The following is a 20355-nucleotide window of genomic DNA, read 5'->3' on the forward strand; positions in this document are numbered from 1 at the left end:
CACCAAGAAAGTATTTTTGTTGAATATGAAGTTACCAGAAAAGTAATAGCATCAGCTTTAGAGAAAAGACAAGGTCACAAGTCTTTTTGTATGATCTCTAAGATGTTTTGAAGTTGCCTAACCAATCTGTCACTATTTTGTTGTTTGACTAAAACCTCTTTCATGTCTTCAACACAAAAACTGTTGTTTAGCAGGTTAAAGACAACAGGGAAAATATTATTTTGAAAATGATTTGTTGGTTATATGTAATCTTATGCAGTGCACATTTTGTAGACACAGCAGAATCTATATTTCTGTGACATAAGAAAGTAAAACATGCCTTTCTGCAGTAACAAACTATGAAACATAACTTCCCCAGTCCACCAAATAGTCCTAGGAACTTCCAAGGGTTTGTTCTTCAAACTAAGTGAATTCATTATCTACTGACAATTGAAAGATGAAGACGAAATTAAGTATTCTTTTCAAAAGTGTTAGTTTAATGGCTTGCTATGAAATAAACACGGGGTACTCGTGAACCAAACAAAGATTCTGTCTGCGATAGTTCACATACATACTGTGAAGTAGTGTGCTTTTTAAGATCAAGAACAGCAATTAAAGAGTTTTAGTGGTGGATTGCAAGTCTCTAAAAGAATATGCACACACTAGCACTAACAGTTTTGAATCAAGTCCAAGCTACCATAGGCAGCAAAATGGGCGAGTCTTCTGGGAGGAGAGGATAATGGGGACATGGGGAGAATTGGAAATACTGTATATCTATTAAAGGGTAAACTGACGCATTAAATCATAAAGCATTCAATAACAGCATCTGAAAGGGGTGTTCAGACCAGACATGACAAAATGGTGAACACGAAACCTCCTAATAAAATAGTATTTTATCTAAAGAAAGTTCTTCAGTGAAAAAGGGAAGATTTCACTGAGAATTATGTTGGTTGTGCCTGATTTATCCTCCAATAGTTTAAGCATATTGTAAATTTTATCACAGAATTTACAAAAAGCACAAGAGTCTAATAAGTACATTTGAGGGCGTGGTCACACTGGCAATCCATGTCGTGCCCAAGCATGCTTCAACCCTAAAGTCCAGTTTGTTTGGCCAGTGTGACTGCTCCGTGCCGTTCTCAGGCACGGTACACTTCCGTGGCTTTGGCACACTTCAGAGAGGTGTGCTTCGGAAAGGTACACTTCATGCACAAGCACGAGCATTTTTTTATTTATTTATGGCTGTAACTGATTAAAATGACTTAAAGGTTCCATATTATGCTTTTTCTGGTTTTATATGCTCTTTAGTGTGTTTTCCAAGTGTCCTGTGCATGTTTAGGCACATCTATGTGCAAAAATTCAAAGTCTGCAGAAACACGGCTTCTCCTACGTCCTCCTGTTAGCTGTAGCATTAGCCGCATGTAACGCTCGTTTCTAGCCCCCCTCGATAACAATTTGTCAGTGCGACGTCATTGTCAGTGTGAGATCACTGATCTAAGCCCATTGGCTCGTTGTGGCAAGCCCTGCAGCTCATGTTGAAATTTCCGAGACGCGTGCTGAGCAACTGACCAATAACGACAGAGCAGATCGGCAGACCAATCAGAGCAGACTTGGCCCACGTGGGGGCTAACAGTCTGGGCTCAACAGAGTGCAGCTGACAGACTCAGAGCGTAGAGGGAGCAAGGAGGAGCAGTACATGAAAACAGACACTTTTTTTGGACTTTAGCTATTGTGAACGTACAAAAGTAGGTACATAGATTAAATATATACGAACCCGAAAAAGGGCATAATATGGGCTCTTTAAAATAAGCCGCAAAGTCAGTAAAGTAGCTGTCATGCTCTCTGTGTTGCCGGCCAGCGGGGGGCCAATAGTGGTTGAGGACGGCACGGTACAGATTGCCAGTGTGACCGCGCCCTAAAATGCTTAAATCACATTTCTGACTGGATTTTACGAAAGTACTTCAGTTATTTTCAGCAGCCATTATTTTCAGCAGCCTCAATGAGAGGCTGATAGAAAAATTAGGGGTCTTAGGGTCGCAGAAGTACATTTCATAATTGACACAATTCAGAGACACTTGACAACGACAAAGCATGTAGATAATCTGAAAAAGTGAATAGAAGCATGAAGTGATGGTTGTCTCTTCATAAATCTAACTGGGGACAAAAATATAAAAAACATTTATATTCACACTATGACTAACTGCTAGAAGCCAAGTTTACAATTTATACAAAAGCAAGTTATAAAAGACAAGTTTTTAACTAAAATGTAAGCGTAGTTCAAAGTAACTTGATTATCTTTAGAACTGTTATCAGGGATATATTCCAAAAATGATTGACGTCAAGAGTCATCTTTCGTTGAACTCAACCTCACTTCTCTTTAATTTTTATTATTGATAAAAGAAGAGTGGATTTTTTTCAAGGGCTTTGACAATAATCAGTAGTCAAAGCATGTCTCCTGTGATTAAGAAATTAAGCTATAATTTCTATGGAGATTAAGCTTCATCTTCATCTTAAACACTACATACAGCGTGAGGAATATGTCTTAAAACCCCACTTAAAGAGCGCTTTTAATGCTTTCATAACCTGAAAAAGACAATTTTGTTTGTCTATATGGGCTTAGATCAAGGCCAATCATAGTTTTTAAACAGATGAAGAAAAGAAAGTTCACCCGCCCTCAAATCACTGCTGCCAGTAAACAGAAGAGTTATCGTCCCTTGCTTGTCTACACAGAACTCAAAAGTCTTTTCAGCACACAGCTCTTAGCCACCAGAGTCATGTGGCACTGGTCTTCTTGTTACACTGAGGGTCAATTCAAAGTCTTATGAACCTGGCTTTAGCTGCTGAATGGCCTCTCTTAGTACCTGAGATGGGCTCAGAATTACTTCTTTTTAAAAGCATGGTGAACCTTTTTTTCTGACTCGGTGAAAATAAGCCACCTAAGAAACTAAACAGTTTGAGTGTTTGTATTTGTCGTGTCCAAGCAGCATCAATGTTTTTCTGAATGCAAGGTCTACTGGAGTTAAAAGGCCCTCCATGTTAAAATTTCCAGATGTAATAAGTCTGACCAGATATATATAAATATACAAGGGTAAGAATCACTGTATTTGCTCTGATAAAAAGTTGTCTTGCATCAAGACAATAAGATAAAGGCAACTTAAAGCAATGAGCTGCTTCTAACAGTACTTTCAAGGTTTTGTGTGTGTGGCATGAAGACATAAAACACGATTAAAAGCATCAATATGATGTTACTTAATCAGGAAAAGCTGAAGTTTAAATAATTACATCTGCAGTTACTATAGTCAACTTTAGCAGAATGACTTGTGCATAATTTGTGTGCAGTTATCTTTCTCCTGATGTTGTTTTACAATTAGATGAAAATTGGAGACTTAATTGGAAATTAAACAAATATATCAACATGTATCCAAAAACTGGTGGAGATATCAGCTGAAGTTCTTAGATATAGAGGTAGGAAACAGTGACAGTGTCACATTATCTATGACACTGGACAAAGGTCTTTGTGTTTTTCTCAAGAAGACAATAAAATGCACATGGTGGCTATATTAAAGAAATTGTCCCAGTAAGGAAGCTCACATTGGTACAAAGGGAAGTAAAAACTCTTTAGTATTTGAGAGTTGAGTCTTTGGTATCCAAGATAAAACAGTCCTGTCGAGCCTTTTTAACCAATTAGTCAGAATGTATAGCCTTGACTGGCCTTCCTTTATCTGATTACCAAGGTCCTTAAAGCTGTCTACACTTTGCACAAAGTACCTGTTGATAGTCAGAGGGGCTTGATACCTTCCTTGCTTCTTCCTAAATTCCACTATCAGCTCTTAAGTTCAATTATAGGTGGTTTCCTGACACTAGCTAAATTATTTTGTAACTCAGGCCATCAATCTTCTAAATTCTAGTGATGACCCTGATGACTGTTGATGGGTTCTTATTCTTGTTTTGATGATGATTTTATGGAAATTTTTATATATTCTCAGTTTTCTGTTGTTACCTAATGAACTCTAGTATTTATATATTTAATTTTGTTCACAGTGTATGTTGTTTCTATTGTCTAAGTCTATGTGCCTGTGCTTCTATATGTTTTTCATGTTGTTGGTCACCTGGCTGCAAACCAAATGTCCCCCTCGGGGACAATAAAGTTGAAAGTTGACAGCTGAAACCTGGTCAAACCCACGACACTTGATGAAGGATATAAAGATATAAACGTCACCACCTTCTCCTACTAGCTACCTAACATAGCGGAACACCGAGAGGTCTGTATGCAATTTTTTTTTAACGATAAAACATCACTATTTTCTAGCAGTGCTCACCTTTTTCCTTCTCTATCACTCGGTAACAGCTGCTTCATATCTGTTCATGACGCTCTTAGTTGAAAGTGTTTGGTAATCCATGGTTTTTAGCTTAATACAGATTGAACTGAAGTTTTTGGGTACAGAAGCTTCTGTTTTTTAAATTTATCACAAACTCCTGATTCATTAACAACGTACATGGTGGTGTCCAGAAATGTTCTTCAGACTGCGTCATGAATTGCAGACTGCAGAGCAGCAAATTATCAGCCTGGCCATTTCTCAATAGTAGCATGTGAGGTTATTAAATTATCAAGAGTGTGCAGTTAAACAATGTAAGTGTCCATCAACAACAAAATAACAAATCATGTGCAAAGTAAAATAGAGAGCATACAAGAGATGGATAGAGGCAGAATAAGAAGCCCTTCAACTGACACATAAGGCACCGTTCACTGTTCTCTTCTGACATGTAATTATCCAGCAACAAATGACCTGCAAGAGGTCTTAATTTCAACTTCCCCCACTCACCTCATTCACACAAGATTGAGTCTTGTCAAAATCGTTACATGTGTGCAGGTGTGTGAATAACGCAGGATGACTGTGTAGTGTTAGGTAATGTGTCATAGTATGTGGATGCATAACAAACAGGACAGTAGTATCTGTAGTGGTATCTGTATTGCCATGAGGAGTGACATGCTTTCAGATTCCCGAATGTAGCCTAATGATCTTCTGCTGTGGGATGCAAACTGTGGGAATTTCTGATGCTGGAATCTGAAGATGCACATTTCTCAAAATCAGTACATTTTTTCAACAGTTGTGGTTAAATGTCACTAAAAAAAGAGATAGAGAAGATGGCGACCATTACGGGAAAAGCTTAAGCTGATGCATTCTAAAAAGTGGTTCATCTAACATACATTTTAATGATTTTGCATTATACATATATATATATATATATATACTGTGCTGTAATTGTTTCTCTGGCAGTCTCCCTTCAGTGAGACCATTTAATGACCATCACCAGTTAATGCTGCTGCTGGTCATGGATTTATTCAAAGGCTAAGCAGTGTGCCATCAGTCATTATCTCTTTATCTTTTTTCTGTCTCTGTTTTCCTCTCTGTATGTTGCAGTCTCCCTCGAGGCTGGTAAAGTTTGAAAGTCAGCACAGCTCTGACATGTCCCAGAGGAGAGAATGATGCAGGGTGTAGGGACTGGCACTCACTCAGCATTTCAGTGACTGCAGAGGTCCCAATGCTATCCATCTATGCTATATCATCTCAGCTACAGCTCATATCTAACATTCGTTTTTTGGAGGTAGGCCCTGGTCCAGAGACAGATGCAATCATTTGACCAAATATGGAAGCCTATTTATACAAGTGATGAGCCCCAGGCTTTGGCTCTCAGTCGATAAAGCAAAAGGAGCCAAAACCCTAACCCCATTCCAATATGATCCTCCTGTAATGGATGAAGCCTTACACATTAAGTCATTATATGAGGATCGACATATTAAGAGTGTTAATATAGAAATGGCTGTAACCTAAGTTTTGATTGGTATTTTAAATGTTGCTACTCAACTGGCTGCCAGTTGTACAAGTGATTATTAAATTACAGGAAATAACCAAAAACTTGAAAATGCTGTACCACTTTGTATTATATCAGGAAGTCCTACATATTGAGCTTTTGTGTTGGATTTGCTTATTATGTTGAGACTCAAATTCATAGTCCTGTAACAATCCTTTTAATAGTTTCTTAACATATTTTTTCTGCGTTGCTCAGGCTCTACATGTTGAATAACTCCATTTGTAATTCGATTTTGTGCCTTTGTAATTGATGTGTAAGTGGTATGTTGTACTGCACTAGGGCAGAAAAACCCTAATTTTATTAAATATCAAATGACCAGTCTTTCTTGTCTTTATAAAATCATTTTTCACTGTTTTATTGCAGCAAGTTCATGTTTTCAATAATGCATTACACAATACCCACTTATGGACTGACTTGCCTAATCTGAACTTGACCTCTACTATTATAGAGAAATTGCATTTGAATTTTTATCTGCCTCTTCATGCCTTGTTGCGCAAACCAAGGTCAAAGTTTTGTCTGTCAGCATCAACAAGACAATGGCATGAGTTGTATGACATGCATTGAAGGGATGAAGAAAATGTTGGCAAAAAACAGTCATTTTCATCCTGTCTCTTACAACTCATAAAACATATAATTATTGATTTAATACTAATATAATAGCCAGGTAAGTAATTAAATCCAGTAAAGTGCTGTAAAACATATGTTGAGTTAAAAAGCAAGTAGTTAAGTGGACATGAATCCCTAGTACTTACATTTATTGGTATTCAACACCATCTAGTGGTCAAAAGGGATACCGCCAGTCAATGCAGAACTGGAAAGCTTGTTCCATAAAATAAAGCCAATTTATGAATTCTGAGTGAGCTGGAAGTAAAGATATAACAGAGAGTGGACATATAAGGCTTTGCTAGTTTAAAAAAACAGCATCACCAAAAGATATAACACAAAAATATCAAGACAAAAAAGGTTTTTTTTTTCCAGAATTTTATTCCTTAAATTATTTTATAAAAACTCATTTATGTTTCAATATAGATATATAGTTGTTTTTTCACCGATTAACAATTTTGGCTATTTTCCCTTTCCACCCCCATGTATGCCCACATACTGTTCATAAGGTCCATACCCCTTCACATAGACATTGTGCAGTGATCCTCAGTGTCAAGGTAAGAGGGGGGTGGAGGGAAGGAGACAGTGGTTGAGGGTACAAAGGTATAGGACTGGGCCTTGTACAGAGCATGCCAAGAAAGGGGCTGGGGTAAAGGGAATGGAAAAGGGGCTGCCTAACTACACAACCACTTAACGTCAGTAAGATAACCACACAAAGAGGTAAAGGGAGTATTGACTTCCACAATGACTGGAGTGTGTCTGATGTGGGTTAAACCAATCATGTTCAAATGGCTCAATGTATTCCATGACACAAAATAAAAATAGCTCTGTTGTTTTTCCAATGTCAGTACTTTTACACTGATTAATGAAAAGTAAGCTCAACATCAGATATTTAGCCATGACAAGTCAGTTGTTCACTAAACGATTAAAACAGTGTCCACAAACTTAGTAGCAGCCCTGAAGACTGTTTAGCCCTTTGTAGTGACCCACACAAATGATCAGTTTACCGATCAGAGTCAAATCCACATCCCATAGTGTGCGAGTAGGTATCTATGATTATTCCCTTTCAGAGCTTGTTCAAAGGCCAACATCTACAAACACAAGGCTAAACTTCAGCAAAACCACCGTTTATCTTACATAAACTGTACAGCAGGGCAAGCAACAAGATTTAGTTTTCTACTCCAATAAGATATTTGTTCTTCATTTGGCAAATATGATCACTCTTGCAACATGGCTCAATACTTCTGAAAGTCTTCTTTGTTGCTGGTATGATTTACGTTACTGGAGTTAATGGAGTAACCAAATTACAACAATGATAAATATTCAAACAACTCAAAAAGGCTTCATTAGAAGAAAATAATCAATTGCACCTCTCCCCTTAGACGCAAGTCTTTTGTGATACCCAAGTCATTCACGGTTGACCATAGAGAATCTTTCAAAGCTACATCCTATGATAAAAAAAAAATCCCTTCTTAAGGTTGTTCAATATGATAAAAAAAAAAAAGAAAAGCACAGAAATCAGCTTTAGAGGGAGGGAATGAACTCAAGTGTAGGATCAGACATCGCTCCCTGGAAACAAACATGTGTTTAGATATCAACTTTAAGCAGTACAAAATTTGCAGTTTGACTTCCTGTCAAAAACATAGTAATGACAAACATGTGAGCACATAGTGTATATTGAGTGTGGCTTGCTGCATAATTCTGTAAATATGCATGTTGTGATATGGTTGTGTTTGTTGGTTAAACCAATGCTTGAGTAAAATATTGAATTGCTCTCAATGCCTTCCTTAGCTGTCAAGGAGTTGTGTGTGTTAAGTCCATGAAGCCTTGCCAAACCATATTAAGTTTAACCACAGGCTTGTTTATCTAAGAACATTGTAAGTAGCATCACTTCTTTCTTGAAATACTCAATGATAAGACAGCTGAATTAGATTAAGGCATTTAGAGGTTATTCCTGGCAGAACATGAAGGCAGCAATAACCTTAACGGTCTGTCAAAATAACCCAGAGTTTTAGTTTTTTTTTTTTTTTTTCAAGAAATGTGATTTGAAATTAGCCCTTAGTGTCTCTCAACTGCAATATACTTCATTTATTATCCTTTGTATAAAGCACTAAAGCCTAATCACTAAAGGTAGCCTTAAATTTGATGTCTAATTTTACATGGCAGCAGAGTATATTTACATATGAAGGCTTTGTTTTTAAAAGATACCAATGAATTAGTTGAATGGAATTTCAACAGCCAAGGGCAACAGGTTGCGTAACAGGACTTGTATTAGCATCATGCACCAAATCACCCCAAATCATGGGCCTTAGAAAGGGTATAGATGATGATAGATTTAGCAAGTTTTAAAACATTAAATGCTATCTTCTTTTTTATATATATAAAAAGGCGTTAATTCAACTCTCTGTTCATTTTTGAACTGAGTGTGATATATCATCTGCAAGATGTTAGAGTTAAGTTTATTTATGTTGTCCATTGGGGACTATGAGAGACAATGTTCAGTACATAACCATCAGTAACCTTCTTGACAGTTTCATCAAAAGTTTTAAAGTTTAAGCTCAACAAAGATTGTTGTGAGGCTATTGGATGAATTACATTACGTTCACAGTAGTTCCTGTTTTTTTTTTTTTTTTAAGTCCAGCACCAACATTTACAGAAACTGCAAATGCCCAAACATAGAAAACCTTTTGCTATTTTTTCAGATAACAAAGCCAGGATTTTGTTGAGGAATAAATAAACTCTGCTAACCTTTAAATGTGAGTCATTTATCTGACAATAATGCAATTTTTTTGTTGGAGATGAAAGAAAAGGAGTGTGTTTTTTTTTTCAAAGTGTTTTCAGAGCTTCTTTGAACCCACAATATCGAACTGGATGTTTAAGCTTAAGCCATTTGAGGTAGACAGAAATCATGTCAGAGTTTACACTTTCACACTGTCTAAAACCCAACCAATAGGCTCATAGGTCAAAGAGCAGTAATCTTCCATTTTTGAGTTATCAGCATGAGACTTCCAAAAACTCCACCTGAGACTGACATGGAACCGCATGATCTGGGAAAGGTGCACTATTACATCATGAAAGATGGTAGCTGAAGGAGGGTAATGAAAGGGGAAAGAGTGGGGGGGGCTTCAAACTGACACAATGCAACAGGCTTTTGATCAGAAAGAAGTCAAACCCAAAAATCTTCACTGTCTCTAGCCAACAGCAGGATTTCAATCTCAACCAGAAAAACCAGTAACAATTTAGGGTTAATTTACAAGGCATAATCTTTAAAATAGAATATATGGCAAATGACCATAGTCTCAGTATGTCCCTTAAAGATATCTCCCACCCCAAGCCCACTGACACAAGGCTATAAGTCATACATCCCAATGACAGACCTCATGCCGAGATAACAGTCTCACATTGTTCTAGAGAATAGAGATCAAAAATATATACTATTGACTTATTGACTTCCAGTGTATTTTTTCTTTTTTCCCTACTATTCTTCAAGTTTAAAAAGATCTCCTTTTTCACAATGCAAGCGTAGAGCTCTTTTCTACACACACTCAAATCCACACTATCATTCTCTCACACACTCACACATATACTGTATATATCTATATATATCTATTTATATTTATATACTAGAAGAGTTGTTAGCTGAGGAGGCAAAGTATATGTCAATTGGACGGAATTCATTAAAAATTAGAAGGATTTAAACTATTTTCTCCAGTTTCCCTTTTGAGGACAAAATTTTAGGAATTTGGGAAGCGCTAGAACATCACATGACTACTCAAGAGCAGGTAGCAAGAAAAAAGGAAGAAGAAATTGATAAAAGGCCTGAACTTGTACAAGGTAAAGAGATGGGCGGACGATATGGCTCTCTGTGGCATGTGCATTCCAAGGCCATTCTGACAGCCGGAGAAAAATGTACAAAGTTCAAGAGAGATTTAGAGAGCAAAAGACCATCAGATAACAGGGAAAGGTAGTGAATAAGCTGTTAAACAGGAACGGAGCTAAAGCAATTGTGCAAGACTATGCAGCAGGGTTGAGAAAGGGGACTACAAGGGAGAAACAAATATTCCATCTTCCAAATTTATCGGTACACCAGGTGAGATATGGTGCCAGATTTAAAGTTGAGCTGATGGTTGGGAACAAAGCTGTGCTGGGGATTCTTTCGTGTGCACATATCCTTTGCGTACAAACCCATGCATGAGTCACATGACACCTTAGAGCAATTCACACATGTGTGTGATGCACTTGGCTTGTTGCAGAACCCGCATCGCGATCCCCCCAAGCTTATTCGCTCACTGCTGCCTCCCTTTGGCGTTGTCAAGGCAACTGACTTGCTCGGAAACAGCTTCGTGGACATGAGGGGTTTCTCCACCATCTGGGGGTGAGGGTGGGGGTGAGAGTGTGAGTGTGTCAGTGTGAGGGGGTGTGGATGGAGAAGGGCATGGGAGTGTGTATTGGAGTAGACAGAGAGCTTTTCTTTGACAGGAATGTATCCATCAAGGGGCCGTGAGGATTTTGGGTGGTACTCCTGTAGGCCGCAGCAAGGGGAGGGATCCACATCATGACAGGAAGAACAGAGGATCATGTCACATCTCTGGCAGGAGGCCATAGAGGAGCAGCCGATGCCACAGCCCTGACACTTCACACTACCATGAGCTTTGAGCAACCACGCCTCCCTTGAATCCCGAGGCTCTCTCGATGGAGGTCGAGAAGGGATCTGTCTTCCTCCTGTCCCAGTTCCACCCCTCTCAGTGTACAAGTCAATTTCATCCAAGGAGGACAGGTGGTAGGAGGTGTAAGCATCAGCCGGAGGAGGGGACTGAATAGGAAAGAAATCCGCAACAGGGCTATAGGAAGGTGGAGCTGCCACAGAGAAGAGCGATGCTGAAGTGCAGGGCCTGATGATCTCATCCTTCATATCCTCTTCTGCATCAACAAACAGAGGCTCCTTTCTCAGACTCAATGAGGCCTTCAAAACAGGCTTGCTTACAGCTGGGTGCCAGTGACCAGCCCCATCTGTGACATCCACAGATTTAGATGGCCGACTACCTCGCCTCAGGTGGTGGGCATGAGGCCTCTCTATATCCAGTGGCCGCACAGACAGGCGAGCCATATCAGCCCCAAGGCTGTCGCGTCTACGGAGGGCCTCTGCACAGCCGGCTGCGTCATCCCTGCAACCTCTGCGCAGTTCCAGCGCTTCCATCTCTGAGGCCGAACCTCGGGCCAGAGCCACTACCTCTCCCAGGAGACGACACTCTGCTTGGGCCAGGAAAAGCTCAAACGCCAACTGACGGAGATGATTTGTGCCACCTGGGTGCTCCTGCAAATGAAACTGTGAATCGTAGTCACAGGCGTAGCCAATAGTACGCATTAGAGCTCGGAGTTCAGCATCAGTAATGGCAGACTGCAGATGATACACGTATGGGCCAGTGAAGGTCTAAAAGAGAAAAGGGTTCATCAGCATTAGTGTCAGTGATTACAAACAGCTATTTTAAACCATTAAACACCTAATTTACAATTCTAAAAGATAAAGTTCAAAGTATATAATTGCATTTACTTGCATTATAGAAACTTACAGCATTACAAAAAATTAAAATTAAAAAATTTCACAAACTCTTATGAATTTAATTAGGTCCTCTGGGACTCAAATAATTCTTTGTAAAGTAAATTTTGTAAAACAGTAAATCGAATGGTTAATTTATATAGTGAATACTTCTTGGTTTGTAATATTAATTGTTGGCTTATTCTATATTAATAAACTTTTAAATATTGAAGTATTAGTTCACCTTTATACACCTGAACTCCTTCTTCCAGGGGAACAGCAAGAGATTGGTGCAGATAGTTTCCAACGTGCGAAAAGCTCTTTCCAGACCCCTTAAGTTTCCTCCTCTCTGGTAACGGAGAGAACTCTCAACTACTTCATAGAAACGCACCATTCGAAATCGTTGTCCTGGATCAGGCTGGTAGGCCCCTAGCAGGGCAGTGGCCGTGGAGAGTAGGGCCTCACTGTCCTTGTATTGCCCTCTGTCCCCTTCTGGTGCATTTCCTTTCCTTGTGTATTCCCCTCCACCCTCCAGACGCCTCTCCAGTGCAGTCACATACCTCCGAAACAGGTCCTCTTTTAATTTGGCATCCATTATCAACAGCAGACTATCAGTCAGCTGTTATACTTTTCTGAGAGAGCCGCACCCCTTTTCGCATACCCTGCTCCTTGGTGCCACATTCAAGCATCATTTTTGGTCACCATTATCACCATCACTGTACACGCTGGCACACACTCAACATTAATAAGGTTTTGGACAGGTGAATGAGAACTGAGAAAGAGATGCTGACAATTCAGTTAGCGTAGCTAGGCTGCAGCCTGTAGGGATGCCTTCTAACAGGCATCTCTGGTGTCGACTCAAAGCCTTACTTGTTTCCAGACAAACAGGCCTATGTCATGCAAGATGAGGTCAGGAGGAGCTTCTTCTTCACACCCTGTTAAGAGTTGCAGAGGTGCAGAGTTGAGTTTATTCCATTCACTGGGTTCAGCTTGTGCAGAGTTCAAGGTCACTCATCTTGAAGAACCCTATTTCAATGGTGAAATACTTCTGTTGTCTTCAATCTGTAAAGACACAGAGGAGCTTTGTAAGAATGGAAATTTCACAAATGAAGAAAGAAACAAGGATCATATTTATATACTCAGGGATAATGTATACCAAAATAAAATGCAATGTTACTGATCAACATACAGAGAATTTTATTTTTTAACAGTGAAGATACAAGGGACAGTGTTCAGGCAAAACTACTTGAGTAACAGTGCTGATGCCCCGAGTGAGGCAAGATAGTGTGGGCTGTTTCATGACGGTAGTACAGTACATAGCAAGGTTAATTAGTTTCATTATGTTCGCAACCAAGACATAACTAGGATCGGGACTAGCCCTTGCAAGACGTGTGTCTTCTGTCTTGATCCTATGAGTATGTGAGCATGTAAATGTATCGTTGTTACATGCATGTAAACCATTAGTCTGCACTTAGCTTTAGCAACTGTAGTCGTTCATCGACACAGTGGTCGAGGATTTTGTAAACATTTTTGCCAAAAAAAAATCTGCTGAGGCTTGAAGAACCGCAGATGAATGGTCGTCCCAAGGCAGGCTGCCCGGCTATATCCGTTCCCTCGCCTTAGCAAAGCATCCGTTTAGCGACCTAGCAAGCACCATGCCTTAGCTAACAGATCGCCATGCATTACAAAGACACGTATACAGTTTCATATCAGTCCGCTACGACCAATGAAGGTAATGAGAGAAAAGCCTGTTTTAACGTGACGTCTTCATGAAACTCAAACCTGACAACACCCAATGCTGTCACTGGTATGGGCCCCCAACTGAGTATCAGCTAAGCAGTGAACGCCCATTTCAGCGCAGCTGGCTAGCACAGAAATTGCTTTAGTTAGCAGGGCGGTCTTCCGCTGGATAGAAATCGTTGGTGGTTTTAGAGTCAAATATCGAAAATAAGACCGTAACCCTGACATGACTCGTGTACAATTATGTCTAATTCTGCTTCTTCGAAGATACTAAATCGTTTTTAAAACGGAAACACTGGCAACAGCACACCTTACCTTTTACTAATGCTAGCTGTGACTACTAGCTACGCCTCCTCAGCTGTTGGAAATTCCCATCATCACAACGCGCATGCGCTTAATTCTGACAGTTCATCAGCATCACGGTCCCACGTGCTGTTGGATGGAGACGAGCCGGAGGATGCAGCTCACCAGCTACACTATCACTGTTTAATATGTGTGAGGTAAATACATTTGTAGTACTTTAAATATATGCGCTTATGCCTGCAGTTTGTGCACATTGAAAATCTTTTTTTTTCTATAAATAAGTGGCTACATTATATTCACTTCACATCCAACAACAATATTAACCAGCAACTTTGCAGTTTTTGGAGAATGTTTTGGATGTATGTAAGGGCTTAAGCAGTCACCCTTTTCTTAGGTGTGAACTACTGTTTACTTTTCTGTCAGTATACGTTTCCTTATTCAAACATTAAACAGTAGATGCAAAGTGAAACACTGAGAATCAGCTTGTCTCACAACACATTTTGTAAAACATTCTCCCGTGTGAGGATTATCTCCTTTCCTAGTTGTCACTGTGATGGTTTTTGAAGTATCACTCAGGGCTACTTCTTCTTCTTCTTCTGACATTTAATGGATTAGATATAATCAATTAATCAACAAAACAAGCAGAGAGGGTTTTTTTAATAAATCTTAAATGCAGTCTTAAATCGTTATTTGTGATGATGTATTGTACTTTTTTTTTTTAATCGGGTTTTCCACGCTGTCGGGCGATAGCTCCGCCCATCCTGCATAAAGAAGAAGAACAACCTGATGACGTCGTAACTGGAACGGGTTGTTGGGGGACGGACTCAGTGAAGAAAAGAAATGGCGATGCTCGGAGGGTATGGTGCAGCACAGCACAAGAAAAACGTCTCTGAAGGGACCGGCGACGTGTCAGAATTCGTCTGTCCAGTGTGTCTCGAAATATTTGATAGTCCCGTAACAACACAATGTGGGCATACGTGAGTATTTTGCTATTTCGACCCCCCCCCCCCCCCCCCCCCCCCCCCCTTCGACCCATGTCTACTAGAAGCGATTATTTGGTACGAGGTGTGATTGACGTGAAGAATAACATGTTTTTAATGTCGCGTAAGGAATGTAATGCATTTGGCTAAATTGGCTGTGGCACTGTAATTGTGTTTGTTCGCTTGAATATTTGGCAAAAGAAGCACCAGCTTGCTGAATCAGTTTCAGTTTTGTTTACATCAAAGAAGAGGCCTGGTCTGGGAGTTGTAGTTTAGAACTGCATTGTAACGAGTCCTCTAACCAGTTGAAATGACTACAAGTCCCTGCGCTCCCTTGAGGTTGGGACTTCCCGTCGGATTTACAAGAAGCTCTACTTAAGCTTTTACAGGGGTCTTCGAACAAATAACAGCTGATTTCTTCCCGTTCGTCTATTGCGGATCTATAAATAGTATGAATTGCTGTCAACAGAGGCCAAACTTGTTTGTCACTGATTTGTTTCCCTTTCATTTCCCCTTACCCATCTCTCCTCAGGTTCTGCCAGAGTTGTTTGCAGGAGTGTTTGCGTCCACAGAAGCCTGTTTGTGCTGTATGTCGGGCAGGACTGGGTCACTGGACTAAAGCTGCAGATCTTGAGGCTGTCATCCAATCATCTGTGGCATCTTGCAAAGGGTGTGGAGCTCAGGTATGCTTTAATGCTGGACTAAATCAAACATAACCAAAACGATCTTTGCTTACTTAGTAAAATCACATGCACAACTAGGGTAAAGTAAGTCTACAGTTAAGTATTTTTCTGTGCCTTAGTACTTTCTTATGAATGATTTTGCTCTATGAAGGTTGGCCTGTCTCAGATGAGAGGACACACAGCTTCCTGTTCTAAATACCAAGAGTACATTGAGGAGGGAGTGAGGACTACTGCCCAGAGCCAGCCTGCAATCATCAGGTAAACACCTGTACCTATTATTACATATTAACTATTATACACATAGCTGCTCAATTATTTATTTATAGTGGCATCACTCGAAGGTGTGATGTCACTGTACTCCTGATGGATTAACGATGGGTCCTTGTAACATAACAATGAGCAAGTGTCTCTTTTTATATTTGGAGTTGTGTTGTTTGGGAGAGTATATAAAAAGATGAAGATAACTAAAGGATGAGCGAAATGGAGGGAGGGGAAGATGATGGTTGATTATTAACATTATAATCAGGATGGTGTCATTTAATATCGTGCTGCATATTGCTGAAAGTGATCTCAGTTTACAGCTCTCTCTCTCCTCTCGCTTAATGCTTCCACTGATGGGAGTAAGTTACTATGGTTACCGGGCTGTGTCTGTCAACCTTTGACCAGACCCCACTTCTAATAAAGATTACAATATGGGCACACATATCAACACATACAAAACATAACACAAAATATTAAGGACAAAAACACAAAAAAGGGAGACATTTGTCAAGAGGAAAAATCAACGGATAAAAAGTTCTGAGCACCAAAGCTCGGTCTACCCCAACACAGGTTATTATTGACCCTTCACTACAAAAATAAACACTGAGGTGGGACCACTGTTTTACAAACCCATCTAAGGTTCCCTGCAATACATTTAATATCCTCTCATTAGGAAGAAGTGATACTAATGTATTATACCAAATGGTCAATGTGTGTGGATGTATATCAAGCCAAACATGAGACACTGAGCTTTGTTTTTCCTTTTGACCAGACATGGAGCTAACACACAGAATATTTAGTGTTGGGTCCATTTATGTTGTAATGTCAAGAAATGTCTTAATGGACATGACAACGTTAAATGATATGGGCCCACTTGGATTTGTTGCAGAGCATGTATCATCATATTTCCTCCGTATCTGAGGAGTCACATGTCATTTATTTTCGTGTTTCGGGTGATCTCTCTGATCTTGTAATTTTTTTGGTGTTCTACAAAACTTTGCACCAGATCTCTTCATCAACCTATAAAAACCAAATTCATTTTCCCAGCTTTGTTTCATAGTTGTAGTCTTTCAATCATAAGCAGCTGTTCATATACTGTTTATTAGTCATCACTTAGTAAGTTTTGTTGCTTTCAAAATAAAATAATCAATAATATTAATCTGTATTCCACTTTAAATTATGAGGTGGAGTTCAGATAACTCCTGATTTGTAGGTCATAATAAAAGTGAGTATGAGGAAGTTGAAACTCTTCTTGTAACTGTTGGAAGGACTTGAATGTCATATCATTATTTAGACTTCCATTCTCTGAACGCCACATCAGTACATTCAAAGTCAGGCACCAAGTGCACCACTGTGTCATTCTGTGGGAAACACTGCATATCATAACTATTTTTCCATTACAGTTGAAAAACAAATTTGTTTATAGAAAAAATTATATACAGATTGTTTTCTTGTTTTTTTTTTCTTCTTTCCTACTAGTCCGGTGCCAAATCGCTACACTTTCACCTGCCCATATTGCAACTGCCAGAACCTTGACCAGGACGGCCTGGTAGAGCATTGCACTTCCCAACATGCTCGAGATACACGCCTAGTGGTAGGAAATCCACCCAGCACTGTGACTGCAAAAAGTCTTGTCTTAAAAAAAATATGGACCCAAGCATTCTGATTAATCTTGGGTTATTTTTTTTTTTAGAGGTGGTTTTATAAGACTTACTCTGTTTCTGTTCAGGTATGTCCCATCTGTGCCTCAATGCCTTGGGGGGACCCTAACTACAGGAGCGCTGACTTTTTCCAGCACCTGAAAATCCGACACACCTTCTCATATGATACATTTGTCGTAAGTTGAAGTTAGCTCTCTATTTATAGAATCTGTTTGTTTTTTTGCTGTAAAAAAATCTGAGATGATGGTATGATTTTTGGTGTTGTTTTTATTTGTAGTCTGAGTGGCAACTTCAGCAAGTATTTGAGCTTTCATTGGCTGTATACAGGAAAACTGTCGTTGTGGAGAGGTAAGGAGTTTGAACCCATCAGCCGTGACTAAATACAGGATTTTTTTGGCCTTGACAATTTAACCTTTCTAAACTTCTATAAACAGACATCCTCTTACAAGTGCAACCATCAATCTGCTCTTTGATTTCGTCTTTCATCTCCAACTCTATTCTCAGTTCTGAAGTTGCTAGTCAGACTGTAATCAATGGCAATGCACAGGAAAGGATGTTATGGCTAGAAGGCCGTTATTGCTAACCACTGCTTTCACCTGAAGCCATGACTAGTTGGCCTTTGCTCCCAGAGGGGCTCCCATTAGGCTTGGGCGGCATCTGTTTTTTCATAATACCATACTGTCTTGCCATTATACCGGGGTATACGGTATATGAAGGTATTTGAATTTTTTTGTTTCTTATATAAAGTTTTTTTTTTATTTATTTTTTTTTTTTTTTATTATTAATAAAATTCTTCCGTTGTAGCATAACATTCACAGTTCATAACCTGGTTGCCGACCCCACCTCAATACATTATATTTGCGTCGCTTTCACAGAAAAGGGAGCATTTGTATTTTCGCCGGTATTAAAAGTCATACCGTCGGGATTTCTAAATACCCTGGTATACCGTGATAGCTCCCATCCTCCTCTAAGGAAAGCTGAAAGGCTCTGAGATTGGTCAAAGCTTAAATAGAATCTGAAGTTTCCTTTTTGTGTCCTGTTCATGATCAGTTTTTTCCACCCATGTCTTTACAGGATTATTCGACAGATGAGAACACAATGATTCAGGAGGCTCTACAGCGCTCCCTATTGGACAACTGATGTGTGAAAAAAAAAATCCACCAGACGAGGAATCCAACAACGTGAAGGGGAGGTGTTGGTGTGAAGTCTTAAAAAGACAAAACAACACACTGTATCAAATACCTATTATCAGGATGGTGATGCTCTTTATGGGTGATAAGTTTCACAGGGAGTTGGCCATGTAACTATGAATCTAAAGGCTAATATTCAACATATAAATCACGCAATATGGTTGCTAAACACATATTGTACTGTCTGATTTAGGAGTGAAACAGTGTTTTGGATATGAAAACCGTGCATCCTCCCCCTGTTAAGTTGAGCCTGTAGACTTAGAGTTTGAATATCTAATAAACTTTGTTTGTTAAAGCAGTTTGCTCATTGATGACACGGTGTCATATAGCCAAACACTTCCAAAGTTGTAAAAGAAATTCTCCTGTTATCGGTACTTAACGTTGTAAAGGGGTTCAACCACTAGGTGGCTGACTGTCACCAGCAAACAACAGACTTCACTGTTTGAGGTTGTCAAGTAATATTCACAATAATATATGATAATCAAGTTCAGAGTGACTCTGCATGTTTCACTCTTAAAAAAAAAAAGAGAGGGTGTTCTTGTTTCTTTTTAGCAGATGGAAGCTCTGTTTTTTTATGCTGTTTGTGTGAGAGAGTGTGTGATCAGTCTTTTTTCAGAGATCTACTGGAAAGAATAAATAATCTGAGGGTGAAAACAAAGCCTGAAATGGCTGTTTGCTTTATTTTCATGTTTATCCCTTATGTCTTTGTGCCTGCTGGTAGATCTTGTTTCTGACTTCCAAATCTCATAGGGCTAATAGTTCATCCACTGAACCAAAAGATGCAAGTAGGAGACCAACGGGGTGTCATTACTGGTCCCTTGTGACTTTTGTTTTGGTTGGGACATTTGTGTGTATGTTTTAATGTGGCCATAGGGGGGCAGTAGAGATCCATCACTCCGTCTCTGCAGTCTGTGGCAGCCACTGGCCCTCACTGGTTTTTGCGCGCAACAATTCAACACAGATTTTGTTTAATAACTGTGCTTTCCTCAACGTGTTCTCCGGCTTTGTTTTAAAACTGGATTTTGTTCTAGTGCAGCTTCAAAAAAAATTCACTAGTCTTTAGAATCTAAGGGTTTTAGTGGTTTTATTTTTTTATAGTCATAACAGAAAAATCACAAGTTCACTTTAAGACAGTTGCTGGCATGACTCGGATAAGATTTTAAATGTCCCTCACTGTATTGTGCTTTTTCATGCCCAGTGTGTCTCTGTTGCTTCATGACGGATAAACTCCAGTTTGGTTTCCTGGCTTTCTATTTGTCTCTAGATCACTGCCAACTGTTCTGAAAAATAAAAAATATACATCATCATTATTCGTATACTTCCTAAACTGACAAGCATGAGGACAAACACAAAAATGTAGTTTGACTTTGCGTTATTTTTGTTGGATGTTTTTTTTTTTAATTTGAATTCTGAAATGTGAATGGTGTCTCATTTGGCACAAGTTCTGTCTTGTAACAACTTGTTTTTTCACACAATGCAAATCTTCAAAAGAGGTGGCAATTCAAATCGGTGTTTGACCAACTGGTAAATAAAACTTAATATACCCAG

The 20355-nt window shown here is 39.3% G+C and overlaps 2 protein-coding genes across 2 annotated transcripts; one reads left to right on the plus strand and one right to left on the minus strand.

Moving 5' to 3' along the window:
* Positions 1 to 6189: 6189 nt before the first annotated feature.
* Positions 6190 to 14099, minus strand: spata2 (spermatogenesis associated 2). The gene is made up of 3 exons (XM_061057229.1): positions 14040 to 14099; positions 12234 to 13044; positions 6190 to 11884 (listed from the first exon to the last, which is right to left on the minus strand). Exons 2-3 carry the CDS (start codon positions 12582 to 12584, stop codon positions 10529 to 10531), a joined length of 1707 nt encoding a protein of 568 aa, XP_060913212.1. The 5' UTR covers positions 12585 to 13044; positions 14040 to 14099; the 3' UTR covers positions 6190 to 10528.
* A 735-nt stretch (positions 14100 to 14834) lies between these two features.
* On the plus strand, positions 14835 to 20114 carry rnf114 (ring finger protein 114). Its single transcript, XM_061057230.1, has 6 exons — positions 14835 to 15009; positions 15545 to 15695; positions 15847 to 15953; positions 17436 to 17550; positions 17686 to 17793; positions 18692 to 20114. The coding sequence occupies exons 1-6, from the start codon at positions 14873 to 14875 to the stop codon at positions 18755 to 18757; spliced, it is 684 nt and encodes a 227-aa protein (XP_060913213.1). The 5' UTR covers positions 14835 to 14872; the 3' UTR covers positions 18758 to 20114.
* Positions 20115 to 20355: the final 241 nt, after the last annotated feature.

The sequence above is a fragment of the Labrus mixtus genome, chromosome 15 (genome assembly GCF_963584025.1).
Source record: "Labrus mixtus chromosome 15, fLabMix1.1, whole genome shotgun sequence".
NCBI classification, from domain to species: domain Eukaryota; kingdom Metazoa; phylum Chordata; class Actinopteri; order Labriformes; family Labridae; genus Labrus; species Labrus mixtus.

Excerpts from the sequence above, each read along its gene's own strand:
- rnf114 (XM_061057230.1), top strand. The coding sequence starts at position 14,873 with ATGGCGATGCTCGGAGGGTATGGTGCAGCACAGCACAAGAAAAACGTC. Across the intron at positions 15,696-15,846 it reads GCAAAGGGTGTGGAGCTCAG|GTTGGCCTGTCTCAGATGAG; the intron begins GTATGCTTTAAT and ends TGCTCTATGAAG. Across the intron at positions 17,794-18,691 it reads TCTCATATGATACATTTGTC|GATTATTCGACAGATGAGAA; the intron begins GTAAGTTGAAGT and ends ATGTCTTTACAG.
- spata2 (XM_061057229.1), bottom strand. The coding sequence starts at position 12,584 with ATGGATGCCAAATTAAAAGAGGACCTGTTTCGGAGGTATGTGACTGCA. Across the intron at positions 11,885-12,233 it reads AGGAGTTCAGGTGTATAAAG|ACCTTCACTGGCCCATACGT; the intron begins GTGAACTAATAC and ends TTTCTCTTTTAG.